Below are 27926 nucleotides of genomic sequence, written 5' to 3' on the forward strand. Positions count from 1 at the left end.
ATAATACTAATATTAGTAATAACAATGATAATCATTTATAATATCAATAATAACAGTGGAATCGCGTCTCACGTCTTCTATCTATCGAGTCTTTAACTAGATTACCTCCTCCAGCTTGAGATGCACCTTCAGGTGTGGATCGAGCAGGAGGCTCAATGAGGAGCATTCTGTCCTCTAACCCGAGTCTGTCCTCTAACACCAGAGTCTGTCCTCTAACCCAAGTCTGTCCTCTAACACCTGAGTCTGTCCTCTAACACCTGAGTCTGTCCTCTAACCCGAGTCTGTCCTCTAACACCTGAGTCTGTCCTCTAACCCGAGTCTGTCCTCTAGCACCTGAGTCTGTCTTCTAAACCGAGTCTGTCCTCTAACACCTGAGTCTGTCCTCTAACCCGAGTCTGTCCTCTAACCCGAGTCTGTCCTCAAACACCTGAGTCTGTCCTCTAACCCAAGTCTGTCCTCTAACACCTGAGTCTGTCCTCTAACCAGAGTCTGTCCTCTAACACCTGAGTCTGTCCTCTAACCCGAGTCTGTCCTCTAACACCTGAGTCTGTCTTCTAAACCGAGTCTGTCCTCTAACACCTGAGTCTGTCCTCTAACCCGAGTCTGTCCTCAAACACCTGAGTCTGTCCTCTAACACCTGAGTCTGTCCTCTAACCCAAGTCTGTCCTCTAACACCTGAGTCTGTCCTCTAACCAGAGTCTGTCCTCTAACACCTGAGTCTGTCCTCTAAACCGAGTCTGTCCTCTAAACCGAGTCTGTCCTCTAACACCTGAGTCTGTCCTCTAACCTGAGTCTGTCCTCTAACACCTGAGTCTGTCCTCTAACACCTGAGTCTGTCCTCTAACCCGAGTCTGTCCTCTAACCCGAGTCTGTCCTCTAAACCGAGTCTGTCCTCTAACCCGAGTCTGTCCTCTAACCCGAGTCTGTCTTCAAAACCGAGTCTGTCCTCCAACCCGAGTTTGTCTTCAAAAACCAAGTCTGTCCTCGAACTGGAGTCTGTCCTCTAACCCGAGTCTGTCCTCCTCCAGAGAAAAGCCAGAAGGGCGAAAGGAGCAAGCAGAGCAGAGCGAAGGAGAGAGGGAAGGAGAGGAGGAAGAGCAGCCCGGAGAAGAAGGACCGCCTGAAGCCGGAGAACGGCTCGCTGCTGAGAGAACTAGGTACATATTGTGTGTGTCACTGGATGAAGATGCTCGTGAACATTTTCTCCTCTCAGCAGAAGTAAGGTTGCAAATATCGCCCCAGAACCCCCCCACACCCCCCCCCCGATGGTCAAGTGCCTCATTAGCAGGTGTGAGGGGGCTGAAAAACGTCCTCCAAATCAGCTCTGAGGCTTTGAGGCTATCTCACCTCGGTGTCGGCCTGCTATCATCTGATTGGCTCTTTTGCATTCAGAAGGTTAGATATGTGTACTTAGCACTGGTTACACCCCCCCCCCCCCCCCAGGCCTCGCCCCCCCGCCAGCTCACAGTGAGCAATGAGGCAGGACGAAGGAGAGGAAGGTTCCTCTTCTGACTGATGTCGGATAGATGCTGTGAGATCATCTCTCACCACGTGTTACCATGACAATCAAGCCGTGCGTGTCCTCCGTGTGTTTGTTTTTGCATGCCGTATGTGTTCATATGTCACAGTCTCAGCATGTGAGTGTCTGAATGTGTGTGTGTGTGTGTGTGTGTGTGTGTGTGTGTGTGTGAGTGTGTGAGTGATTTCGATCGGCCATCTGGTCCCGTCTCCGGGGGCTTCGTCTCGGTGCGTCCTGGGATGGAGACGACATGTAGCAGGTCCATTAAGGGGACGCCACTAGTCTCTACTCTACTGTCTAGTCTCTAGTCAAGTGTCTAGTCTCTACTCTAGTGTCTAGTCTCTAGTCAAGTGTCTAGTCTCTACTCTAGTGTCTAGTCTCTAGTCTAGTCTCTACTCTAGTGTCTAGTCTCTACTCTAGTGTCTGGTCTAGTGTCTAGTCTCTACTCTAGTGTCTAGTCTCTACTTTAGTGTCTAGTCTAGTGTTTAGTCAGCAGGTCCAGTCTTAACTCTGGTCTGTAGTCTCTATTCTCAGGTCTAGTCTTTAATCTCTAGTCGAGTCTCTAGTATAGTGTCTGGTCTGTATTATCTAGGCTGTAGTCTAGTCTAGTCTCAACTCTCTAGTCTCAGGTCTAGTTGAGTCTGGTCTCTAGTAGGTAGTTTGTATTCTAAAGTCTCTAGTCTAGTCTCAGGTCTAGTCATGTCTTTAGTCTCTGGTCTAGTTAAGTCTCTAGTCTAGTCTCAGGTCAAGTTAAGTCTCTAGTCTTGTCTGTAGTCTCATGTCTAGTTTAGTCTCTAGTCTTGTCTGTAGTCTCAGGTCTAATTTAGTCTCTAGTCTTGTCTCTAGTATCAGGTCTAATTTAGTATCAAGTCTTTTCTCTAGTTTCAGGTCTAGTTTAGTCTCTTGTCTTGTCTCTAGTATCAGGTCTAATTTAGTCTCTAGTCTTGTCTCTAGTATCAGGTCTAGTTTAGTCTCCAGTCTCGTCTCTAGTCTCAAGTCTAGTTTAGTCTCTAGTCTTGTCTCTAGTATCAGGTCTAATTTAGTCTCTAGTCTTGTCTCTAGTATCAGGTCTAGTTTAGTCTCCAGTCTTGTCTCAGGTCTAGTTTAGTCTCCAGTCTTGTCTCTAGTCTCAGGTCTAATTTAGTCTCTAGTCTTGTCTCTAGTATCAGGTCTAGTTTATTCTCCAGTCTTGTCTCAGGTCTAGTTTAGTCTCCAGTCTTGTCTCTAGTATCAGGTCTAGTTTAGTCTCCACTCTTGTTTCAGGTGTAGTTTAGTCTCCAGTCTTGTCTCTAGTCTCAGGTCTAATTTAGTCTCTAGTCTTGTCTCTAGTATCAGGTCTAGTTTATTCTCCAGTCTTGTCTCAGGTCTAGTTTAGTCTCCAGTCTTGTCTCTAGTATCAGGTCTAGTTTAGTCTCCAGTCTTGTCTCAGGTCTAGTTTAGTCTCCAGTCTTGTTTCAGGTCTAGTTTAGTCTCCAGTCTTGTCTCTAGTCTCAGGTCTAATTTAGTCTCTAGTCTTGTCTCTAGTCTCAGGTCTAGTTTAGTCTCAGGTCTAGTTTAGTCTCTAGTCTTGTCTCTAGTCTCAGGTCTAGTTTAGTCTCTAGTCTTGTCTCTAGTCTCAGGTCTAGTTTAGTCTCTAGTCTTGTCTCTAGTCTCAGGTCTAATTTAGTCTCTAGTCTTGTCTCTAGTCTCAGGTCTAGTTTAGTCTCTAGTCTTGTCTCTAGTCTCAGGTCTAGTTTAGTCTCTAGTCTTGTCTCTAGTCTTGTCTCTAGTCTCAGGTCTAGTTTAGTCTCTAGTCTTGTCTCTAGTCTCAGGTCTAATTTAGTCTCTAGTCTTGTCTCTAGTCTCAGGTCTAGTTTAGTCTCTAGTCTTGTCTCTAGTCTCAGGTCTAGTTTAGTCTCTAGTCTTGTCTCTAGTCTTGTCTCTAGTCTCAGGTCTAGTTTAGTCTCTAGTCTTGTCTCTAGTCTTGTCTCTAGTCTCAGGTCTAGTTTAGTCTCTAGTCTTGTCTCTAGTCTCAGGTCTAATTTAGTCTCTAGTCTTGTCTCTAGTCTCAGGTCTAGTTTAGTCTCTAGTCTTGTCTCTAGTCTCAGGTCTAGTTTAGTCTCTAGTCTTGTCTCTAGTCTTGTCTCTAGTCTCAGGTCTAGTTTAGTCTCTAGTCTTGTCTCTAGTCTCAGTCAGCTGCAGACCTTTTTTAGCAAACATGAAGTGTAAATAATACGCATTCATTGATATATGTATTTGATTATCAGGCTTTTTATCATGTTTGTTATTATGACTGACGTCTCAGCAGAGCGCCTCCATCCGTGTGAGGACATTTATTGGATCCAAACATTTTCATAATTCTAAATATTCTATCTGCTGATTTATTCTCCTTTGAAGCACATTTGTTGGCCTTTAGCCTTTTTAAAATGGACATTTCCACCGAACTTATAACACTTTGGCTTTTAGACTTTAAACACGATGACAGCTCTTCATTCCAACCTTCAACAGCGTCCATAGCAACGAGCTCACGTAGCTGCTGCCGTGAAGGTTCATGTCATAACGCATGTGAGCACGCTTCAGGTTCCCCTCCTGTCGACCTTACACTTCGTCAGCGGCTCCTTTCCTCCCCCCCCCCCCCCCCCCCCCTCGGTGATCTCTCCACTCCTGCAGAGACATGCTGCGTCATGGAAACAACCCGGTGTGTGTGTGTGTGTGTGTGTGTGTGTGTGTGTGTTGAAGCCACTCTCACAGCACCTCCTGGCGTCCTGCTGGCAGATCATTAAAGGCTCAGGATGGAGAGAAAGAGAAGACGAGAAGTCTCATTTATGTCCTCATAATGTTCTTGTCAACCGCTGCTTGTATTTTACGTGTTGCTAAGAGACGGTTCGTCCCACAGCGGATGAGAGCCGACGTCTCAGAGTGAAAGATATCTGTTTAATCCATCGGCAATTGGAACATTTAATCTGTCCTTCAGGACGACTTGGGGGGGGGGGGGGGGCTCACTGTGAATACAGATGTGTCGACTTAGATCCGTGCTTTGACAGTTAAAAAAACGATTTCTCTCGTTAATCCAGTGTTTCTCAAAGTGTGTGCCGCGACCCTCTAGTGGGTCGCAGTGGCATCACAGATCGGTCGCATGAGGAAATTGTAATAATTTTATTTTAAGAACTTTATCGAGAACGTCCCACATTACAAAAGTACAAATTACTCACAAATATAAATACAGATCCAATCGGTCATCAAAGGGTGTTACGAGAGGAGTATTCGTGGGAAGCCTGGTACCGATAAAACGTGTTCTATGTACGAGAAGGATCACGCTTATCTGCCCTGCTGTTGTCTTTGCCCCCCCCCCTCAGGTCTGTCCACGTCCTTCCCGCTGGACGACTCTTTGTTCGACAGCTGGCTCGCTCAGACGGTTCAGATCACCGCCGACGACATGCTGAGCCAGTGGGCGCTGGGGGGTCAACACCGGGACAAGAGCGGCAGCCTGCTCTCCGACCAGGTGAGCCCCCCCCCCTCCTAAACTCCTTCATCTAACACATTTCACTCGTCTACACACAAGTTTATTATCACCATGCAGATCAGCTGTTCTCCTCAGGACTGTGCTCTGTTTGTGCATCGATATGGGGGGGGGGGGGGGGGATCCCACCAGAGAGCATTCCATTGTTTGGGGATGTGTTCAGGGCCAAGAAACAAAACAGGAACACTGTGTTTCTTTAACAGAACAAAACTCACGTCCTGCGAGGGGGGGGGGGGGGGGGGGGGGGTTCTTAAGCAGCAACCTAAGAAACAAACAAGCTGTGAAATGGATGAGAGTGCAGGTTCATCATAAACAGGCCCCCGTAGACATGAAGCTGTTTATGCCCCCCCCCCCCCCCCCCCCCGCTGATTTAAGTAAGTTTCTCCCTTCTCGTCCTCCCTCAACCCCCCCAGCTCCTGCAGGGCGAGGAGAGCCTGCTCAACCTGAGGCTGGAGAACTCCCTGCAGTCCACCTGGAAGACGCCTCAACTGGGCCGCAAGCCGCGAGGGAGCAGCAAGAGCCGCGGCCCCCGGGGGCCCCCGCAGCCCTCCGCCGCCGCCGCCAGCTGCCCCCCCGCCGCCAAGCAGCGAGAAAGCGCGGCGGAGGAGATGCCCAGTCACGTGGGCCGGAGAGGGGAGAAGCCCCGTGGCCCCCCCAAAGCCTTGCACCACTACCTTCACCGGCACCAGACGCAGAGCAGCGACCCCCACCGGGCCCCGCCGCCGCCGCCGCCCACCTCCAAGATGGATTCCTGTCACATCTCGGAGGACCGCGGGCCGTGGGACAGCGTCTCCGCCGGGGAGGGTCCGGCCTGCGAGGCCGCCGTGCCGCGGCTACGCCTGTCCCGCCAGGGCAGGTCCAGAGGGAGGGGGGGCAGTGGCGCGGCCGTGGCCCCGGGGGGGGGCCCGGAGTGCGCGGGCCTGCCGCCAGCGGGAAAGGACTCGACCCCCCCGGACCCCGGCGACACCGAGGGATACTTCTCCGACGGCGAGCAGAGCGACCCGGACAAGCGCTCCCGCAAACTGCGCCTGCCGCTGTTGCATTCTGGGAAGGAGGAGCTGCTGAGAAGGAGCGTGCTGGCCTCGTAGAGGAGCGAGACGTCCTCAGAGAGAAGATCCTTCGGGCGCCTCTCGCCGGATTGTTTTGGTTTCTTCGGGGGGGGGTCGAATGTAGCGGCTTGCCTCAGGCGCCGTGTGCCCAGCTGACATCACGCCCCCCTTTGCTTTTCTATTCCAGATCATCTGAGTACTTTCCTCTGACACAAACACTTGGGGGCATTATTCTCATTGTTGTTGTTATTGTTGGAGCCGGACGGTGTGTTGAGCCTCTAAAAGCCTCTATAAGCCTCTAAAAAGCCTCTAAAAGCACAACCAGCTGGTCACGCCGTGACACGAGCAGCGTGGTCATTCAGGGCGGGGCTCCAGGTACAAGTTAAAGATCTCATTCTAAATAACCGATCTCAAGATTCTGCTTGAGTCCCACACACACGTTGAGAAGATATCTCATCATTCCAAATTCTTCCTAAATCTTCGATCCTGAATCTTTGGAGAGAAAAACCCCCTCATAGAAACTCTGTGCCTTCTGTCGCCCCCCCCCCCACACCCCCCCCGACCTTATATCGATCAACCAAACAATCAGTAAGCAGATCAATCAGTCGTTCCTCAATCGGATTCGTAACAATCAGACGAGAAGGAAAGCCTGTTGCCGTGGTTACGGCCCGGGGCCCCTTGTCACCTTAACAGTGAGTGCCTGAAACCAGGAAGTGAACGCAGCGTTTTGCCTCCAATCAACCCCCCCCCACCACCGCCCCCCCACCCAGATCCCTGCAGCGCGGTCCAGTCCCAGCAGACTGGAATTCAACGCTTAGAGTTTTAGTTGAATGTAAATAAATTATATATATAAATATATATATATATATAGAGAGAGAGAGAGAAACGACTAAATACTTTTTGTATTTTTTACTTAGTCTCAGGGGTTAAAGAAAACTTTTAATGAAATAATCAAAATTATAGGTTTTGACTTAAAACAGAAATACATGTACATGGATATCTAAATCGATTACAAGTTAAGGTATTAATCTGCGTGATTAATGCGATGAAATATTTTAGCGCAGATAACGCAGCTTTGTGCACAAAGTACACAAAGTGGTCCGGGGAGACAAATGGGCCGCTGGCTGCGCTCAGTCGGATCGGAGAGAGCGAGATGGTGGCTGAAGATGGAGAGGAATTACTCCACGTGTCAAACAGAAGAACTCACGCACCGCTATGCTAAGCTAGCAGCTAGGCTACTTCCATCTCTACGTCTAACGTTACCCCGCGAGGCACACGGTCTGCAGAGGACCACCACCGGGTGCCTAAAGGACGTGGTTGAAAAACGTCCTGCTAAATGTGGGCACATCGTTGGCACGTTAGACGATGGAGAGCGAAGTGCACGAGGACGAGAGGAAGAGTCGCGAGTTCAACACGTTCCACCTGCAACATCTTCAGACAACAACAGTGTCTCAAATACACGCTTTCTAAAGTGATTACTCATGACTTGTAAGATTTAGTCTTTAGAAGAAAAACACTTTTAAAAAATACGCGATTAATGTGTGTGTATATATATATATATATATATATTATTTGGCGAGTTTTACGACACTACTGAGCCTGATCCTCCTCTCAGTTTGACCACCAGTCAATGAATTAATAATCACAGTTATTCTCTGATGGAGGGACACTGACTTCTTCCTCCGTATCACGAGCACGCCAAAGAACCGGTCAGTGTATCGAGGCAGCGTATCTGACCACACACACACACACACACACACACACCAGTGGTCTGACAGGGTCCCCGCTCCCCCCGGCCCCCACTGGTACCTGCAGCAGCGCATAGGACCACAATACGCGCATCCATGTCTCCATGTGTGGAGTAGAGACGTAGCTCGTGGTGTTAGCGAGGCCTTTAGCTACAAGTAGCATCTGCCGGCTAGTGGGGAAACCAACCGAGTGCTCACTGCGGGGGGGCTCCTCAGAGGGGGGGGGGGGGGCTGAGATTATTTCCTCCCTAGATGCTGTGCAGCCTCGCTAAACTCAAACTGATGATTCTATATTCACAGCTTTGGCGCTTCTTACGCTCTCTCCCTTATTTCATAGTAGCATGTGACCGCGCTGGTGGGGGCGTGGCCTCGCAGAGACCTCTGGAGTTTCTCAGCAGGGCCGGCTTCCCCAGAACCTCCTCAGAACCTCCCCAGAACCTCCTCAGGGGGAGACGTCTCTGACCCGGAGCCAGAGGGCAACAGCTAATATGAACAGAACCCTTGCTGTCCTTTCTCTCTCTCCTCTCTATCTTCATCTTGCGTTTCCTTTACTTTCTAAAGTCTCTCTTCTTCCTCTTCCAAACTAGACTCTCTGTTTATCTCCTTTGTGTTTCTCTCTCTCTTAAATAATATATTATATATATTATTTTATACAATATACAAGTATCATTCAGCATCGTGAGGTTATTTTATATCAAATTGGTTCTTAAGTGATATTTTTAATTCAAATACACATTGTCCAATCAGAGCGCCCCCCCCCCCTGACTCATTTGTCCTGAAGGTGTTAGATCTTTCCTGTGCCCCCCCCCCCCATCGGTTCTTCAACACAATAATATGAATGTTGCAGGAGTATCTCCTTCTGTGTTCTTTGTTGCAAAGAATGTTGTGCCATTTGTTAATAGCAAAGATAACTATTGAACCTATAGGAAAAAGAAGAGCTATTTTAAATTATTTTTTGGCTTTTTTTGCTATATTTATTTTTCTTGTATTAGAATCTTCTTTGTAGGGGGGAAATATTAAAAAATGTATTTTTCATTAGTGCAAAAAAAACTATTTTCTTCCTTTTTGTACAATTTCAATGTTTTAAGCGAGACTTTGAAAAGCAATATGACGATGTTTCCTGTGACTGTATCTGCATGCTGTTTGTGTTGCCTTAATGACGGCTGCACCCCCCCCCCTGGCCCCGCCCCCTCCACCCCATCTGATGGAGCCAGTGAGTCAATAAAGCAGCTTTGTGTACTCTGTGCCTCCTGTTCATCACTAAAACACGTGTACTTTGATAGTATAAATTGTCTTATCTCTAAGTATTACTTTTAAACTTTGATGCTTTCTAGCAGATGCTACTTGTAGCTACATTAAGACAAACTTTTACAGAGCTTCAAACATTTATAAAACTGAATTTCCCTCTGAAATATTAATATATAATAACAATTTCACGCCACTTCATCCAGAAGCAGAATGAAACTAGAAGCACAAAGAAAACATGAGCCACAGCGCAGAGGATGGAAGACTGAAGACGAGCCATAGCAGCAAAAGTTGCTTTTACTTTCCTTATATGGAGTCTGCGGGAGCCAGATTATATATTAGTCAATAGATATGTATAAATAACACTTTATTTCACAAGTCCACTACTACTACTTTCCAGATACTTTACCCAAGGACATTTGCTGGAGGGAGTGTGTGTGTCAGCTTTGCTTGCAGAGGAAGGCTATTTACCAGACTGCTGAAGGTGAAGATGAGCCATAAAACCAGAGGACGAGTGTGTTAGAGAGAGAACGTGTCACTGAATCATCCCTCTTTAACATCTGCATCTTATAGGTACAGATCCATCTGTATCCATAGCAATGAGGAGAGAATCCGATCAAATGTCAAGTGAAACGATTGTTTTTGTGGTGAGCCCGGTGGTTGGGGACCTCCGTCCTACAGTATTAACGAGCACCACCCAGTGGCCAGATGGTGTAGGTGCACGTTTCTATTGATACTGATATTTCTGTACTTTTATTTTCTTGGCGTTTTGTATACAGTTGTGTGGGTACTTAAACAACTAAATATTTCTCCCACGGATAATCTGATATAGAAAGGAAAACATGTGGATGGATGTTAAAGCCTGTTATTCATTGAAAACATTTATTACATTTTTATGATGCAAACAGCGTCCCGCCCTCCTCACGAGGGGAACCAAGGACACACAAAAGGGACAGAAACAAAACAAAAATATTACGCAAAATGTCATTGATTGTTAAAAAAAAAAAAAACATGACAATCTGCTTATTCCCAGTTTGGCATCCCCCCCCCACAACCCCCCTCATGAGGTACTCTCCGGAATAATGATCATTAAAAAAATCAAAAGAACAAGGCATGCATAATAGTTTCTGGTAATGCACATAGATCAAAGGATACCAGCTCTAAATACAAAATCCATGTACGCTGTTTATGTACTTTTAATGTGTGTGCGTGTACATGTTGGTACACACACACACACACACACACACACACACGGTACCTTTCTGGGAGGCATTTCTGCATCCTCCGTTATCTACACCTGGTCACTAGATTTAATCCATTCAAAAAGGTCCAAACCCCGCCTCCCTCCGTCGCCATGGTTACTTCAGTCTTCTTTCATCCAACAACCGAAGAGCAATCTACAGGATTTCACCCAACTCCTCCCGGGGTTTTTACGACACGCCTTATTTATTAAAAAACACTATACTACCCCCCCCCCCCCATCCCTCCATGCAGCTCTTTTAGAGAAGTCTGGAACTAAAGCGTTCTAAGTCTTTAAGTAACTTCTGATAAGCGAAGAGATGCACTGGTCCATTTCCAATAACTGGGTGACGGAGCCACACCACTACGGTGGGGGCTGTTTGTTGTTAATATTTACCAAAATATCATGTAAAGGAAACAAGAGGACTATGTAAATACTAGGTTGAATGAATGTCTTTACTGTTAAAAAGTGTACCGCAATGAATACAACTATGATGCTCTCTCATTGTGAGTGGACGAGCGGGGGGAGGACGGGGGGGGGCAATCGATATGCCAATGGATACATGTACAGATTTACAGTTATAATGCATCTACCATCACACCCAACAGGTGAGAGCTTGAGAGAGAGGGGGGGGGATCCTTTCTCTGTGGAACCAATGTGATGTGAGAAGAACACACAGAGATGAAAACGTGTGTGTGTGTGTGTGTGTGTGTAAACTGGTAGGAATTCTGTAAGTGCGGGAACCAAATGTTCGACCAATAAAAGTCTATTGGGATCCGGTTGTACTGGTCTCTCTTGTTCTAACCAAGAGCGGGGGCTGAGTGTTGGTCCTGGTGGTGGTCTTGAGGGTCTGGGATTAGCGCCCCCGGCCCCCTGATGGTGGTCTAGTCGATGTACTGGGAGAGCCAGCGGAAGCCCTCTCCGTAGCCCTGCCTCTTCAGCACGCTGCACATGAACACCTCCAGAGGTCTCGTGTTCAGCTCCTTCATGGCGATGGTTCCCTGCAAGAACAAGAACGGGAGTCACGCCAGAGACACTTCATCGTACGTTACGTTGCTTTGGTCCTCTAGACATCCCGACACGGAGAGCGACGACGTTGTTGTTCTCAAGTGAAGACATGAAATTCATTTTTACAAACGTGTAGATGTGTTGCGTTACTTTGCATAAGAAAAGTAAAACTCCAGCGAGAAGATACTAAACCCGGCAAAAGTCAGTTTTAGGGAGCCGTCTTTTCTCTGTTCAACTTCTCTTCCTTTTCCTTTGAGGCCCCTCCCCCCACAGAGGTCACACGGCGGCGTGCGGCGCCCACCTTCCCTGTGGTCTGTCCGTACAGCCCAAAGACCTCCCTCAGCTTCTCCTCGCTGATGGCCTCTGGTCTGTCGATCTTGTTGCCCAGGATCAGGATGGGCACGTTTCCGATGGTCTCGTCCGTCATCAGCGCCTGATGGGGGGGAGATACTAGATTAGACTACACAGGTTCGATAGGATGCAATGCAGAGGCAAACTGGCCTTTAATCATCTTATTCAGATACTATCAGGCGAGTAGGGCTGTCAACGAATATTCTACATTCAAATATATATTGGAATAGTTTTTTAAAAACTATATTAATGTTCGAATGTAAAAAAAATAAATAAATCACTGAATGAAGCCGGACATATTTGGGACAAAAATTGTATTCGAATGTCATTTTTGAGCAACTGGATCGAGTTTTACTGATTTTAATCTGCTTACCGGGTACCGGGTCAAAAGGTACTCACGTCAAGTTCTGCCTTTGATTCGGTCAATCTGGCGAGGTCTGCACAATCCACCAGGAAGACGATACCGTTGATGGCCGGCAGGTAGTTCTTCCACACTCTGCGGGCTGTCGGGGCCGAGACAACAACGTCAGCCTTTCACCCGCTGCACAGACCCAAAGCACCACACTGACCGGCTTCTATCGGACCTCCACCCGCCCACCAAGGAATACAAACATCTACACGCGCCGCCGTCGTACCTTGTTGATGGCCTCCAAGGTCGAAGGTGGTGAAGGTCATGCCGGCAATGGTCAGCTCTTCTGAGGCTGGAGGGAGAAAAACAAATTGTCAACAAACAAACATGGTATTGGTGGCCTTCCACACGCAACTCAATTACACGTGTGAGAGAGAGAGAGAGAGGAGAGAGGAGAGAGAGGGAGAGAGGGAGAGAGACTCACTCGGGTGCAAGGTTGGCACATGCTGTCCCAGTCTGTCGTCTTTGAGCATGTGCAGTAGCGTCGTTTTTCCGGCGTTGTCGAGGCCAAGAAATACTAACTTGCCAGATTTCCTGTACAGACCTGAAGCAAAGCCAGAGGAATTTAAGGAAAGACGTCCAGATGTGTCATACTGAATGCTTCCCCTCTATGAGTCAGCGGATATAAAAAGCGGCGTACGGCTCTGTTGTGCTGAGACCTGCAGTGGATCAACAATCCAACATGGGGGTAGAAGGTGGCTGTGCTCCACCTGCTGGTTTAGCTCATCTTTCTTCCCCTGAAATGAGCATCCCGAGTCGGCCTAACCCAAACTTAGTCTCCCTGGTCGTGGCGTCGATGACTCCATTCAGGGGCTTCTGGCTGCCTCGGGTCTACCGGGCGCCACCGCTGTGCAACAGGAAAGACGCCACCGGCTCGACATCACTGAACACGTGGCGCAAAAACTGAGGGTACCTGTTGGTCCTTTGAGAGCCTTTTCAGGCTCACATAGCAGCAGGGTTGGGCGGTGGTTTGTCATTCTCGATCTTGTATTGTTATTAGCAGAGAAACAGGTCTCTCTAAAAAAAAACAGGTAAAACCAGCTTGTTGTATAAAGTCAGGAGCAAATGAAATGCGTCATTGGATGTTACCCCTTAAGCCATGTGATGATGCAGCAAAGCTTTGGGGACGCATTCGCCTTTGAAAGGTTTCCTCAGACTGCATTGCACAGGATCGGCAAATGAAAAAGGAGCAGTGATTCATTGAAAGTGAATAAGATGCCAGCACTCCTCTGGCGCTGCAGTTATATTCTTGTGGTATAATTCGGTCTTTAAAATGTTATGTTTTGTCAGTCAAGTTACTTTGGTAATAAATTATCAAAAGAGTAGTAAAGTGAAGCAAAACGTTGTTGCATAGCAGGGAGCAGATTTTCTCTCCTGAAACAGGTTCTTTGCTCGTCGACAGTTGGTGGGATCTGAATCAGACTCCAGCCGACTACACGGCAGCTTTTAAAGAAGCTATTCTCAGACGTCTGGGAGTTTAATGAGGAATGCACAATGGTTAACCCACATGAAAACATTGCTATTAAAACAAAGCATCACAGCTCCTTACGGCTAGCGAGCTAACGTTCCCTCGGGTGCAGCAACGCTAAGTGGAAGATTTTGAACTGAAATTCATGTTAGAGAGAAGGGCATCCATTAAATGTGGATTTATAAGCGTGACCAAGCGGTCATGTCACGCTGATATTCATATTTTAACATTGAGAAGTGGCCAGGAATAGAAGGACATTGTTAAGCCGTCTGATGGACGGGTTAGCATGCGAGGAGCGGCGCCTCCAGAAACATCTCTGGTATGTGTGAGTCAGATTGGAGAATGCTGAACACAACGTCAACAAACCACGTAGAGAAACGCAGCCGCTAGCACAACAGAAAAGGAACCCTAGTGACGAAACCGCCACGCACACCAATGTTGGGGATTGAGGTATCAGGCTAATTAGTAGTTGTAGGTGTTCAATTAGTCTCCACACTAAATGCTCTCCCATATTAACCAGTTCACCATGTTACATTACAATCTAACAGCTTAGTGGTTCTCACTACACCAGTTTCCAGATTTACTATTTGTCAGAGCGTCCGATCGGGAGCACTTACCTAACATCTGTAGTACACTATTGAACCCGCTATAAATCCAGTCTATGATGAACGCCATATCTGGAGCTGTTAAATCCTGAAAAACAAGAAATAGGAAAAGGGACAGACGTAAGAACACATGAATACACACACGGAGAAAGAGGAAATTGGAGAGTTTGGACGGCCGCATTAAGACGGTGTCCTTCCTCCCGAACACTGAAGCACAAAGAGTTGTCACAACATTGGACAGACAATCTAAGCAGAGATCTTTTAAACAGTGGTTTATGTTTCCACTCGGCTCCTGTTTGCTCAAAACGCTGGACCGCGTGGAAAGGCTGAAGCTCAAATATATTGTGTTATTACACAATATGTTCTGCTAGAGTTCTGATTTAAAATCTTAATAAGCGAGTAAAAATGATAATGAATTGGAAAGATTACATTTGATCTCACAGCTTCTGTCTTAATGTTAAAACTACAACGGGCCTGGTTTTGCTGAAAAACATCCAGGTCTAAAAAGTAGGATCAGAAAAGGAGACAGTTAGATCAATAGGGAAAAAAATCACAACCCTTCAACACAGAACCCCATAAAAGCTCAGAGGTTCACTGATCATACATACAACATTGAATTGATATTGTCAGCGGGTGATAAGGACAATGTAGCTATGCTGATGATTAGCTCATTTCCAGCAAGAGTCTCAGGACACGCTCCTCAAAACACGATTGATTTGATCAACACGAGCCGTCTGAGGCCTCGGAGGAGAAGTCTCAGCCTTTCCCCCTAAACTAGCATGATTGTAATACTGAGTGAGCAAAACGGTCTTTGTTCATTCACCACCCTGAGTGAGTGAGTGAGTGAGAGAGAGAGAGTGAGAGTTCTCCAACTCGTTTCCATGCCCTTTTCTGTGCACAGAGGCCTGACAGCCAGGTAGCTGGTGCCGACCTCTGGCCCCAGTTACGTAACCTGCAAACAACTCCAGGGCTGAAGGATAAGGTAGTCAAAGGTCACGACCACGCAAACACAGCTGAACTACACCTCGGTCGCTGATCCCTTGTGGCCCGATGCCTTTGCTGTTGGAGAACAATGCTGCCTGCCACGTGTGGCTGCGAGATGCAGCTGTGAAGGTGAAACTGTTAAAAGGCAACGGAGCACAACCACCGCTAAACATGGCCACGTATCCTGCAAGAGCCTGTGTAACTGTTCCAAAGCAGCTGGGGTTGCTGTTTAAAAGGGAGGCAAGAGTGTCAACAAGCCCGGACAACGACATCAAAGTGAAGGGAACACAGCGATCTTCTGGTCACCGTTTCGGTCGTGTAGCGCGCAGCGGAGCAAGTGACCGAGAAATGATCTCTGAGCCTTTCATCGACACATCTGTAATGAATGAAATCCACACGGAAATGGATGTTTAGGAATGAATATGATTATGAAGAAGCCCAAATTCACCAAGCAACAAGTGTTACCACTTCCCCTCTAGTATTCTCGGTAGGATTATCTTTTTTCCTTCTTTCTAACTGGAAATGTTTCCTCAACCGGATAACAGGAGAGCTACTTGAAAATACGGTAGCTGCGTAAACACATGAGTAATAAAAGTGTTTCAGTTGCCAAATCAAGACCACCACCTTTTAATTTCTAGTTACGTATCTCTTAAGATTCCAGGCAGGCGTCGTGACTCGGAGGGACAACTGTCCACTACACAGTAAAAGTCACTGTCTTTCACGTCCAGCTATCACAACCGCTGTCAACGTAGCAGCGAAGTTAGCTAACCGTTAGCTTAACCGTAACATTACATCGATTAGCGGTTTCTGGCTAGTTCTGCTGTAAAAAACAACAACACGCATATTTCAGTAATATAACAAAGTCCCATCAAGGTACGGCAGATACGCTAAGTGTACCTTTGTAAAGTCTGGTTGAGGCCGACCGACGGGTTGGCTAACAGGAAGCTACTAGATACGTGTCATATTCTCCAGCAGGCAACGTAGCATCGAGGGGCTGCTAGCTACGTTAGCTTTTCAGCCGTTCGCCAGAGTAACACTTTCCCGCGTTACCGGCAACACATGGAGACTTACACTCGTTGGAATGTTTCCTTTTCAGTAACAGATGCGTGTTGAAATACACCCAACAGCGGGTCAACTTTACCCAGAAGCTCTTCGGGGATGAGCGAGGTAGCCAACTCGGTCTTAGCAATGCTAACGTTGCATCGTCAGCAGCCGGGATAACTCGCTAGCGAATCTTTTTTTTTCTGGCCGCGGTTGAGAAAATATATTTAAAAACTCACCCGTTTTTAGGTGTAGAGTAATTTACCGAGTGTTGATTTTCTAATCATGTAAATTTGTCTGCCGGTCCACCCCCCAAAAAGAGCCTGCGAAATGCCAGGTCCTCCTCTCCTCTTTTTCGTATTTTGTTACTGAGCCACGACACTGCAATGGCTGTCCAGCAACTCCCCAAAACTCTCACCAGCTGCTTCCTGTTTGTGTTTCACAATCAAATTTCCGGTAGAAGAACTAACGTACAATCTGAGCGTTCCGCTTTAAAAACAACAACAAATTTTAACACTCAATGCACTGAATATCTGTTGATAGAATATGTTACAAGTTTACCAAAACAGAACAAACAACCGCCTGTTGGGTGAAAACTATTGGTATTTACACTGTACAGTCATTTAAATAGGAATTTAACTAAATATGGATATAGATCGTTTTAATAATTTATGGGCAGATTATAAGACATGTAACCAGTTCCACTAAATTGTTAAGAGGGCCGTTTGTACATATAAGAACTCTTGTTGCCTTTACTCTCCCCTCGTTTCCAGTACAACTGAAAACCAAGGGCACAGCAGGAAATGCCACGTGTACACACTGCGCATGCCCGACGGATTTTACGTTGATCTTGGGTGATCCCAACTTCCGGTGAAAGAGGAGAAGTCTCTCACACGACTACTCTGACTGGGCCTATCGCTTCTCACCTGTAGGCAGTTGTGCGGCGTCTCGGCGATAACCATGGCCCTATGATTGCCAATTACTAAGCTAATGAACGTTTTAAGGATTTGGTAGGCGTCACGACATACGCCGCTTTGAGTAAACGCCACACCGTTAGAGCCTCAGGGTTGAGCGTTACCCCGCGACTGCCAGCTAGTTAGCTAGCTAACGACACCGCTAGCTATTAGCCAAGCGAGCCCCTCTAAATTAGGTCCTGGTGTATATTTCAAAATGTCAACTGCGGGGTTTAACTCCCAGAATGGGACAGGACAAGCATATGCAAATGGTAAGTAACATTCGCATGTAACGTTGGATCACGTGAGGCAAAGTTAGCTAACATGAGCTACTAAGAAGCTAATATTAGCAGCCCCTCTTGGCACTTGTCTTGGGGCTACGTGCTAGCTGTTAGCTACGGTAACTTACGGTAACATTAGCCAAGCGACAGCTGTCACGTACAGTTCGGGGGCAGCTACGGTTAATCCCCACTTACTTTATCGACATTAAATAGTGGGAAAGCGTTGTTTATGGTAAGGAACGCTGGCTCAACCTGTCATGCTAACTCAATTTAACCAGTGCAACTTATGGTATTGGCAAGTCTGAACAACAGGTAAGCAGGCATCTTAACTTTTTACGACTGGTGTGGGGTTGTTCCTTCTTCTCTAACGGCGATCATGTGATCGATCCCCCGTCACCGCTGCACATGCTCTTGTCCTGTCGAGCTGCTCGCTTAGCCCGGACTTTTCCTGACGCAATAAAACGCCTAAGTAGCTTTTGGCAGGTCTCTTTTGGAGTTTTATGCAATATAGTTACGCTGCTAGTGGTTGATGTCCTCACGGGTGTACTTTGTATCCTCGCTCGTGCAGTAGTGATTTCTAGCCGGCTGTACAGCTGGGCTTTTTGTTTACCACGTCCTACTGTACATGTGGCACATTCGCGATGATCCAGATGTGATGCTCCAGTTTCATCCAGTGACCTTTTTCAGTTTGAGTTTAATCACAGATCTCTCTGGTTTTTATGAAAGCTGATGGAGAAACACACACATGGCACATTTGGTTGTGTACATTGTTTTCAATGCATGTGCAGATAATGACATCTTTATTTCATAATGCAGAGCAATTCAGACGGCATGACCTACCTCTAAAATCGATCATGAAGAACCCTAACCCCAGCTCGCTGGTCATCTGGTGGCTCTGGTAGTTTTCACTATGGGTGTGTGTCGTCACTCTAGTGTTTCCCCGTGGTTTACAACTTCAGGGGGGGAGCAGATGGGCGAACGGGCCGGTGAGGCCGTGGTGCGGCCAGTCCGCTGGTGCTCTCTGCTCCACTGGTGCAAATGCCACATGGACCTAGTCGTGCATTTGTCAGCGTGGAACTTCCATGCGTTGAAAAATAATTACAATATTTAGTTTTTCATTCCACGCCTTCTTGAACTTTGCTACAGCATTAAGCTGGAAGACATGCCTGGATTATGTCGCTTGAATCACAGTAGCCCCCTTTCAAGAGTGTGTCCAGGAAGCCAATGGCTTGACATTTTGGTACTCAAGGGGGAGGCCAACAGGCCCCCAGTGTCAGCATTGCCTGAGGATAGTCTGTAAAGAAGAAGCTCGTATGGAAGTCTGCCACAATTTTTGAAACATACCTGTATTTCCAATAATTCTCTTCTCTAGGTCCGTCACAGAATCCAGTTGCCCCCCATCAGCTGCCAGGGATCGGCTACGGCTCGACCCCCCAACCGACGTACGATCCAATGCAGGCCAAAGCTGCCCCGCCTCCTGGCCCACCTGGACCCTACCCCGTCTGTTCCTACCGGCCCGGCGCACCGTTTGTTTCCTACCCGCCTCCCTCGGGCCAGTCGATGCTGACCAGGCCTATGATGGGGGGTCCTCCCTCCCACACCCCTCCACAGTCCGCCAGCCCTGGCCCTAGGCCGCCCCCTGCACAGGCGACACCTCCTCCCGCCGTGTCTTCTAGTAGCTACTACACAAACCCCCAACAGGCCCCAGCATGGCAGTACAACACAGCTCCTCCACCGACGGGGGCTCCCACTTCCATTAGCACGCCTCCCAGAGGCCCGGCGCCCCCCCACGTAAACCCAACCGCGAGCTCGCCAGGGTCGTCATTGTCATCAACGGCTTACAGCCCTGCGGCACCACCCCCCCATGTGTCCCATGGTGTCACCCAACCGCCGGGCCCCGGGATGCACCGAACCCCTCTGCACGGATACCCCCCGCCAGGTAGGAACACGGAGGATCTGCTTACGGTCCAGACTGCACCTCCCACCCGCACAAGCTGCTAATTAGGAAGTATAAAGTGGTGGTTTTATAGTGGCTCCGTGCGTCATAGTAATACAAAGAGGACTCATCATTCCAGGACCCCTGAACCACTGAAATGTAGATAATGTCTGTCTTAATGTTTTTTTAAGATAACCCCCCCACCGAACCGCTCACAGTAGTGTCACTGCGTTGTGTTCTTCTCTCACCGGCGTGTGCTGCAGATGTTCATATCAAGAATGCCGATGAGTTGGAGCCGGACTTTGTCCTCTGCTCATACTCTGAATACTCCTCCCCGTCCCGTCGCAGGGACTCGATCCCTCTGAATTTGTACAAAGTTCAGATCCCGTCTTTTATTTGTTTCCACGGGACGAATGTCGCAGCCTGGTGGAGCTTTTTAAGTGTTGTTTATAGTTTGTAATTCCGTTTTTGTTGCAGAAATGTTGGCTTTCTTCTGTATATCATAAAAAAAATATATTTATTTATGGTATATCATTTTTGTGAGTCTCCACTAGGACTCTTTAGTGAAGTACTTCAGCACAGACAGTCCCGTGATGGTCTGTTACCAGTTTATCTCTCAATCTCACGGTTTTGGCGGCCTGAAGGTTTGCTGCTCTCATTTACTTCACTCCTTGAGAAGAAGAGCTTTATTTTAGTGACCTTTCCCACAGCAGCACCATATATGTGGTATGAAATTCAAAATGATCCACATGCAGAGCTCTGATTTTCATTTGGCTCGTTATCACGCTGCTTCCTCTCTGAAGTCGTTGGCTCTGCGTGGCCTTTGTCCCTGAGATGACAGTCGCCCCTGTAGATAATCATCATCCTCATAACCGGCTCTTAACATTCTTTATCACCGTCGTAAAAATCAGCCAACGTGGCCGCTTGTCCTTAATAAACGTGTGTCATTTATACATGAATGGGCTCTGCTCATTCGCTCCACAATAGTTGTTAATCGGTGGCGACTTGGTGGAGTTAATTCAGTCGCTGCTTTGTGGGTCAGATGTTCTTCCAGATGTTCTTGGGTCCACACAGAACGTATGGAGCCACAGATGCTGATTTAACAATAACTTTGACTTGTTATTTAAGAGTGGGCCCCTTTTCAATTCATGAAAATCACCCTGAACGTTGTCCGTTTGAAACCAGGTTCTGCCCCCCCATCAATGGCTCCGCACGCATACCAGCCAAACCGAGCTCCCTATGGGCCCCCACCCACCGGCCCACCACCATCGATGAATCCAGCACCCCCGATGGCCCACGCAACACCCCCACCCCCCAAGGCAGAGGGTGAGCTCTTTAAAAAAATAATCCTTGCATTTCTGTCCTTTTGTCCTCAGGTGCAACAACCTCAAAGACGTCGACACACCTCCACGTTATTCCCTCTTTCCTGGATGTGTTTTGAATTATTATTCTGATTTGATTTATTTTGCGCGTCCTCTAACGGGTTAAAGTTGTGGCCTTGTTCAATGTGGTTGAATGTAAGTGCAGGTGTGCACTTTGGGAGTCGTGAGCAGTGTCTCTTTTTAAAGCCTCTGGAGACGAGACACTTCCCCCTCGAGTGAGGAGAGTCTGGTGACGGACATTTTGAATTCTGATCATCTCCCGTTGTCTTCCCTCCTTTCCTCTACATGCCAGCTCAGTGCGGGGCTGCCGCTAACAGCGCCCTGCCCCCCGCTGAGCACGACTGCCAGGAGGGTGACATTGAATGTCCAGGTGTGGCCAAGTCTTTCAGAGTGGTTGGCGTCCCTTCATCTGTGTGTTGTTCAATGAGATGCACTCAGCATCCGCCTCACTCTGCTTAGAGATCTCTGCATGAAGTCGGTGCATCCCTGGTACCGCATCTCCTGTCAGTGGTAGTTTGCTTGCTTCTAGCTGTGACCCCTTCCAACCACATTTGTTCTATGACCTCTGAGGAAAAGCCCTTTTAAAAGCTGCCCCCCCCCTACAGTCATCAGTATTTGTTATTTTTCTAGTGGTCTTTTTAGGTGTATATTTCCCCGTAGATCACATCCCGTTCCTCCATCTCCTCCGCCTGTTGTTAGCACCCGGAGATAGAATCCTCAAAATGATTTTCCATTTGTTTGTGTTCTTTTGCTGCAGGATCCGGCCCACAAGCACCAAGCAGCTTCAATCATGTTGACAGCAGAATGGGTGAGGCCCGTTTCCACCACACATGGGTTCTGCTCCTCTGACCTTCTCTCTGTGTTTAAGATGTTTTCTCTCAACTGTCACTAAACTCTGTGTTGGTAATATACGTGATTTACGTACGTTCGTCTTTGCTTTATAACCCGGGTGGTTAAAAGAACTTGAGTCACGTGCAGATGTTATTCTGACCCTCTGCTTTGATTTCGTTGTGTTGATGACCAAATGGAGCTGATGACCTCTGGTGACCCCCCAAACTCCCCCCCCCCCCCCCCCCCCCCCCCCCCTACCGGCTTCCTGTGAGCCGTCTAGTTGTTGTCACACTGACTCGTTACAGGGCCCCTTGTTCTTAAATCTCCTTCCTCCGCAGGCGGCCCGCCTCAGCCCGGCCCGCCCGGTCGGCACTTGGGGGGCCACTACCCCTCCCTCCCGCTCGGGTACCAGAACGCCGCACCCCCGCCCGCTGCCATGCACCCCGCCATCCAGGCCGCCACGCAGCCTTACACTCAGGCCCCTCAGCCGTACCAGCAGGTGAGTTGCGCCAGCCAGGCCGGGGGGGGGGGGGGTTTAGGGTTTAATGCGTAAATAGATTAACCCAAACGCTTGTTCCTGTCCCCTTGTCTCAGCCACTTGGGGGCCCAGGACCGGCCCAGCTCAGCCCGTCCCTGGCGGCCATGAGCCTCCAGTCCAGCACCCCAGAGGCCCTGAGGGTGGTCAACCTGCTGCAAGAGCGGAACCTGCTGCCGCCGATCCCGATCCCCCCCCCGACCCCCTGCCTCCAACAGGACCTGCAGAAGATCAACTGCAACCCCGAGTAAGCCGCGTAACCCGTTCACGCCACACGGTGCCGCTGCGTCTTTTAAGCCAATCAGTGTTGAGATGCTTTAAACAGCCGAGTTCATTTTACTAACTGATATTTCTGTGTTTATTTAAGATCGTTAAATGCACTTTGTTAAAGCCTGTTCCATAGCGGGATGGTTATGATGTGACCCCCGTGTGCTTCTCTCTTCAGGGTGTTTCGCAGCACGCTGACCAGCATCCCTCAGACCCAGTCGCTGCTCAACAAAGCCAAGATGCCTCTGGGTCTGCTGCTGCACCCCTTCAAAGACCTCTCGGTACCTCCTCAGTGCAGCTACCCTTTGTTTTTAATAGAGCAGTCGTCCGCTAACTAGTGACGTAACTCTTAAGTACTACAGCGTCTAAACGGATAAGTCAGACCTTTGATGCAACATGGAGAATCTTCTTGAGAATCCGATGGTCCTCCGGGGGACGTCTGTCTGCATGAATCCACGTTGGTCTCCCCGAGGACACAGAAGCTGATGAAATGTGGCGCCTCTCACACTTGGTTGGTTTTTCCTTGCAGCAGCTTCCTGTGGTGACGTCCAGCACCATCGTCAGGTGTCGCTCCTGCAGAACCTACATCAACCCGTTTGTGTCCTTCCTGGACCAGAGGAGGTGGAAGTGCAACCTGTGCTATCGGGTCAATGACGGTACGGGGAGGGAGGGGTTTATCTTTACATATCAGAATAATACTACGCTTCTCAGTCTATTGAATTTCAATCTCATTGTTTGTTCTTTTTACTATTTTTTATATTCAGCGTTATTATGTTTGTGTTTAAAAAGAATAGTCACTTATATGTTTGATTATATAATGACACATAGAGATGCATTTAATAAGTGTGTGTGTGTGTGTGTGTAGTTCCAGAGGAGTTCATGTACAACCCGGTCAGCAGATCGTACGGAGAACCTCACAAGAGACCCGAGGTTCAGAACGCCACCATCGAGTTCATCGCCCCCTCTGAATACATGGTGGGTTGAAGACCCCCGCCCTCCCCCTCCCCCCCCAATTGTTCCCAAATATCACGTGTATTTATGACTGCGTCATTGACCCCCCCCCCCCGTCCCCCCCTACAGCTGAGGCCGCCGCAGCCCGCTGTCTACCTCTTCATCCTCGACGTGTCCCACAACGCGGTGGAGACGGGCTACCTGAGCGTCTTCTGCCAGTCGCTGCTGGACAACATCAACGCGTACGTACCGCCTTCCGCTCCCCCGTTGTCATGGAGACGGGCGCCGTGTTTTTTCAAATGTGCGTCTTCTGCGTCTCCAGGCTGCCCGGGGACTCGCGGACGAAGATCGGCTTCGTCACCTTCGACAGCACCATCCACTTCTACAACCTCCAGGAGGGTCTCTCTCAGCCTCAGATGCTCATTGTGTCCGACATCGACGGTGAGCCGGCCGCCGACGGGAACACTTCAATTTAAAAAGTGTGAAATGTTTCACTGCACCACAAATAGCGGCAATCAATTTTTTTAAATGATATTTTGTGTACTCCTCAGATATCTTTTTACCAACACCAGACAGCCTTCTAGTAAACCTCAACGAATGCAAAGAAGTAAGAACACTTTACGTACCTCTTAAGCTCGGCCATGCGTCGCCCCTTGTGGCCGCTCTCACCTCCTCGCATGTGGGAGAAAGATGATATATGACCAACGAAGCGTCCCAGAAGTCAAACTCTCTCCTTCTTTGTCCTCAGCTGGTGCAGGACCTGCTGAAGAGCCTCCCCACGTTGTTCCAGAAGACCATGGAGACCCAGTCTGCCCTGGGTTCGGCCCTGCAGGCGGCCTACAAGCTGCTGCTGCCCACCGGCGGGCGCATGTCCGTCTTTCAGACCCAGCTGCCTAACCTCGGGGTGGGGGCGCTGCAGTCCAGAGAAGACCCCAACCAGAGGGCTTCTGCCAAGGTGAGAGGCCCCATATATGGAAGGGTTTGTTGGTTTGGGGAGTAGATGATGCCATTTTCACAGAGGAGAACATCTGTGATCCCCCCAGCATTGAAATCTGACTCTAAAGATCCATTTGTGTGGGAAAATGTTAATCTTGAGCTTACGCCCGTGAATTCCCCCTCGCCTCCAGGACGTCCAGCACCTGTCCCCAGCCACTGACTTCTACAAGAAGCTGGCTCTGGACTGCTCCGGACAGCAGGTGGCGGTGGACCTGTTCCTGCTCAGCTCTCAGTACTGCGACCTGGCATCGCTGGGTGAGCACAAGAGGACTGGTGGAGCTCATGTCTACAAAAAGATCACCCAATGAGTGAATTCATCAGTCAGTAAATAATGGCTGGAAACTGGCGTTATTAATGGAGCCTGGAGGCCAAACGCTGGATACAGGAAGTGTGTTTTCCTTGTTGCATTAGAGAAACTGAACATGTCGGGTTCCTGTCTCTCTGCCAGGCTGCATTTCCAGGTACTCTGCAGGGAGCGTCTACTACTACCCCTCCTACCACCACCAGCATAACCCCGCCCAGGTGGAGTGCTTCCAGAGGGATCTGAAGAGGTACCTGACCAGGAAGATCGGCTTCGAGGCCGTCATGAGGATACGCTGCAGCAAAGGTTCGACGAGCAGCCATATATATATTATATATATATATATATATATATATATATATAATACAATATATTTTCACATGTATTGTTCCGTTTAACGTTTGATTTCTTGCGGTCGCATGCCCCCCCCTCCCTGCAGGAATGTCCATCCACACCTTCCACGGGAACTTCTTTGTGCGCTCCACGGACCTGCTGTCCCTCCCCAACGTGAATCCGGACGCCGGCTTTGCCGTCCAAATGTCCATCGAGGAAAACCTGGACGACATGCAGATCGTCTCCTTCCAGGCCGCGCTGCTGTACACATCCAGCAAAGGTGTGTGTGTGTACGCGCGCACACACACACACACACACGTTGAGAGACCCCTTTGTTCTTGATACCCTTGGTTTCGTCTTGCAGGAGAGCGGAGGATCCGTGTCCACACCTTGTGTCTCCCTGTGGTCAACTCTCTGTCAGACATCTTCGCTGGAGCTGATGTTCAGGCCATCACTGGACTGCTGGCTTGCATGGGTGAGACAGATGTGAATGTAAACCCCCTGATTCAAAGGTTTAAGACTATTAATGTCGCGTAGTCCTGCTCATACGTTTTAGAATCAATCAATCTGAGCTCAGACCTCCTCCAGTTGTTTCGCTTTAAAAACATCCGAAGGATCCGACACCGGCCACTTTGTGTTTGTCTTCTTCTTCATTCACGTCAGGGAGCAGAAACTGACGTGAATTAAAGCAAAGAAGAAAACGGCATGAAGTGAGCGCTGATGTTGACAGATGTTTTCTAATGCCTCCCTCCTCTTCCCAGCTGTGGACCGCTCGGCGACGGCCAGCCTGAGCGATGCCAGAGACGCGATGACCAACGCCGCCATCGACTCGCTGGCGTCGTACCGCCAGTCGGTGCTGAGCATCCAGCAGCCCGGCCTGCTGGCGCCGGCTTGCCTCCGACTCTTCCCCCTCTTCATCCTCGCGCTGCTCAAACAGGTCAGAACCGCCCCCGGTCCACTCTGATGGGCCAGGTCTCAGGAGGAAAGCTTTTCTATGATTCCCCCCCCTCTGCCCCGCAGAAAGCCTTCAGGACGGGCACCAGCACCAGGCTGGACGACCGCTTGTTCGCTATGTGTCAGCTGAAGTACCAGCCGCTGGTCTACTCCATGCTGATGATCCACCCGGCTCTGTACCGCGTGGACGACCTCAGCGACGAGGTGAGGAGGGGGCCGGGCAGTTCCGCGTCGGGATCACGGGTGTAGTTTGTAGGAATGACCCTCAAATGTCTCGTCCCCTCGTCCTCAGGGCGCTCTGAACATCAACGAGCGGACTGTCCCACAGCCCCGGGTGCTGCAGCTGTCCGTGGAGAAGCTCAGCAGGGAGGCCGCGTTCCTCATGGACGCCGGAACGGTGTGAAGGAGCGCCCGAGATGTTCACCGTTCGTACCTCTCTGGCATCTCCAGAGCCCGCAAACGTTTGTTGTTAAATGCACCTCTCCTGCTCCTGAAGGTGATGTACCTGTGGGTGGGACGGAGCTGCCAGCCGGCCTTCCTCACGCAGGTCCTGGGAGTCTCCAGCTACGCCGCCGTGCCCGACAACCTGCATCTGCTCCCCGAGCTGGACACGGCCGAGTCGCAGAGAACCAGAGCTTTCATCGGCTGGCTGAGGGACCAGAGGCCGTTCTTCCCCCCGCTGCATGTCATCAGGTGGGTGTCCTTCTGTCGAGCCCCCCTCTGATGGTATAGGAACACTGAAGGCTCTGCTGCGCAGGCCGGTTTAGTGGGCTTCATACGGTCTGTGTATTCTAGGACCCACCACATGCTCGCAGCACGTTGAAATGGGAGGACTTCTCTTTACCCTGTGACCTTTGACCCTCTCAGGGACGAGAGCCAGCTGAAGCCCACGTTCATGCAGAACATGATCGAGGACCGGACGGAGTCGGCCCTGTCGTACTATGAGTTCCTGCTCCACCTCCAGCAGCAAATCTCCAAATAATCTCCAGTGGGACTGTGGAGACGCTGAAGCGTGTGCGTGTGCGTGTGCGTGCGAGACTTGAGACCTTCTGTCCACCCTCTCAATCACCTGGCGGGAGGAAGGACACATCAAAGCAATGTTGAAGCTTAATCTTTACAGGTTTTGAAGGCATAATGAGGGGGAGGAGTCTAAGATGGCGATGGTATTCATGTACGTCCAGGATTGAATGAATCGGTGTTTATTCTCATAGAACAATGCTGTCTTACTGATCCTTCAGATTGAACACAAACTGAAGCGTGTTCTGTCTTTTACTAAATCCTGATGTGTGATTTGCGTTGGGATGTCTGCACTTAAGACTGTTATAGAGCGTCACGTGACCTCCAGCGACTCCTCATATCCAACCCAAGGACAGGACCTGTGCTTCTGTTTTTTTTCTACAACTTTCTCAGTCATTATAATTGTGTGTCGAAGAAAAGAATAATCCGTAGGCTTTTGTCAAATGTGTGGATTCATCGGTCCGATGTGTCCTTCACAAACGTCGTTTGATTTTTTTTTTTTTTTTTTTTTCCTTTTTTTGGACATTCACAACACATCCAACGGCGACGCGGTTCTGTTGGTTTTCTTCTCCGATCTAATAATTTATGAGACTTCAAATTCTATGATTCCCTTGTATGGGAAGTCACTTTTTATTATTAAACCCCTGTTTAAATACTGACTCTATATATGAAATATTTTAATATAATAGGATATGGAAAATTCTTTAACACGGACATAACAAAGCCATTGTGATCTTTTAATCATTCATAAAGATACGTGTATATTGAAAAATACTACATTGAATAAAGCTGAAGAAATGCGGATGATTTTAGTATAATTATTAAGGTGAAGTGACACTAAAGAAATAAAATGTTTGGGACTTTTTAGAAGTGTTGTGTTTATTCAGTAAAAAAAGATCAATACAAAGGTTTTGCCAGCTGGCTAAATGTGATCTTCTGTTTGTCAAATGTCGTACAAAAGTGACATTCCTGCAAACCCAAATAGGAAACCACATGAGATGCTGCGTTCAGGGACATAGCGTA

General features: G+C 48.7%; 3 protein-coding genes across 8 annotated transcripts in view; 2 read left to right on the plus strand and 1 right to left on the minus strand.

The window, feature by feature from the left end:
• jade2 (jade family PHD finger 2) overlaps positions 1–9054 on the plus strand; it is a 64919-nt gene extending 55865 nt beyond the window's left edge. For both annotated transcript variants that reach the window (XM_078107019.1, XM_078107020.1), the window contains 3 exons: positions 1029–1157; positions 4855–5000; positions 5432–9054. In XM_078107019.1, the coding sequence (XP_077963145.1) occupies positions 1029–1157; positions 4855–5000; positions 5432–6106 (950 nt within the window). In that variant the 3' untranslated portion in view covers positions 6107–9054. The remainder of the gene's footprint in view (positions 1–1028; positions 1158–4854; positions 5001–5431) is intronic.
• An 874-nt stretch (positions 9055–9928) lies between these two features.
• sar1b (secretion associated, Ras related GTPase 1B) lies at positions 9929–16589 on the minus strand. 2 transcript variants are annotated; one of them, XM_078107038.1, is made up of 8 exons: positions 16457–16571; positions 16406–16424; positions 14154–14229; positions 12493–12612; positions 12295–12360; positions 12059–12162; positions 11610–11741; positions 9929–11301 (listed from the first exon to the last, which is right to left on the minus strand). In XM_078107038.1, exons 3-8 carry the CDS (start codon positions 14209–14211, stop codon positions 11185–11187), a joined length of 597 nt encoding a protein of 198 aa, XP_077963164.1. In that variant the 5' UTR covers positions 14212–14229; positions 16406–16424; positions 16457–16571; the 3' UTR covers positions 9929–11184. The 2 variants fall into 2 exon arrangements, with proteins under 2 accessions (XP_077963164.1, XP_077963163.1); XM_078107037.1 differs by having other exon boundaries at positions 16197–16589.
• A 348-nt stretch (positions 16590–16937) lies between these two features.
• Positions 16938–27770, plus strand: sec24a (SEC24 homolog A, COPII coat complex component). 4 transcript variants are annotated; one of them, XM_078107014.1, is made up of 23 exons: positions 16938–17391; positions 18773–19339; positions 20522–20662; positions 21011–21088; positions 21476–21526; positions 21888–22048; positions 22144–22331; positions 22530–22632; positions 22881–23007; positions 23217–23326; positions 23432–23544; positions 23625–23743; positions 23854–23909; positions 24051–24257; positions 24430–24553; positions 24747–24905; positions 25039–25212; positions 25297–25407; positions 25694–25869; positions 25953–26090; positions 26179–26283; positions 26383–26579; positions 26754–27770. In XM_078107014.1, the coding sequence occupies exons 1-23, from the start codon at positions 17337–17339 to the stop codon at positions 26866–26868; spliced, it is 3375 nt and encodes a 1124-aa protein (XP_077963140.1). In that variant the 5' UTR covers positions 16938–17336; the 3' UTR covers positions 26869–27770. The 4 variants fall into 4 exon arrangements, with proteins under 4 accessions (XP_077963140.1, XP_077963142.1, XP_077963143.1 ...); XM_078107016.1 differs by having other exon boundaries at positions 22884–23007; XM_078107017.1 differs by lacking the exon at positions 21011–21088.
• The last annotated feature ends 156 nt before the right edge of the window (positions 27771–27926 follow it).

This window comes from Gasterosteus aculeatus, chromosome 7, assembly GCF_964276395.1.
Source record: "Gasterosteus aculeatus chromosome 7, fGasAcu3.hap1.1, whole genome shotgun sequence".
Classification (NCBI taxonomy): domain Eukaryota; kingdom Metazoa; phylum Chordata; class Actinopteri; order Perciformes; family Gasterosteidae; genus Gasterosteus; species Gasterosteus aculeatus.

What these genes read in the sequence shown, in the direction of transcription:
- sec24a (XM_078107014.1), top strand. Translation starts at nt 17,337, where the DNA reads ATGTCAACTGCGGGGTTTAACTCCCAGAATGGGACAGGACAAGCATAT. An exon ending in GTGCTATCGGGTCAATGACG is followed by an intron (nt 23,008 to 23,216) that starts GTACGGGGAGGG and finishes GTGTGTGTGTAG; the next exon opens with TTCCAGAGGAGTTCATGTAC. An exon ending in GCTGTACACATCCAGCAAAG is followed by an intron (nt 25,213 to 25,296) that starts GTGTGTGTGTGT and finishes TTCGTCTTGCAG; the next exon opens with GAGAGCGGAGGATCCGTGTC.
- sar1b (XM_078107037.1), bottom strand. Translation starts at nt 14,211, where the DNA reads ATGGCGTTCATCATAGACTGGATTTATAGCGGGTTCAATAGTGTACTA. An exon ending in TGTGCCAACCTTGCACCCGA is followed by an intron (nt 12,361 to 12,492) that starts GTGAGTCTCTCT and finishes TTCTCCCTCCAG; the next exon opens with CCTCAGAAGAGCTGACCATT. An exon ending in AATCAAAGGCAGAACTTGAC is followed by an intron (nt 11,742 to 12,058) that starts GTGAGTACCTTT and finishes CCCCCCCATCAG; the next exon opens with GCGCTGATGACGGACGAGAC.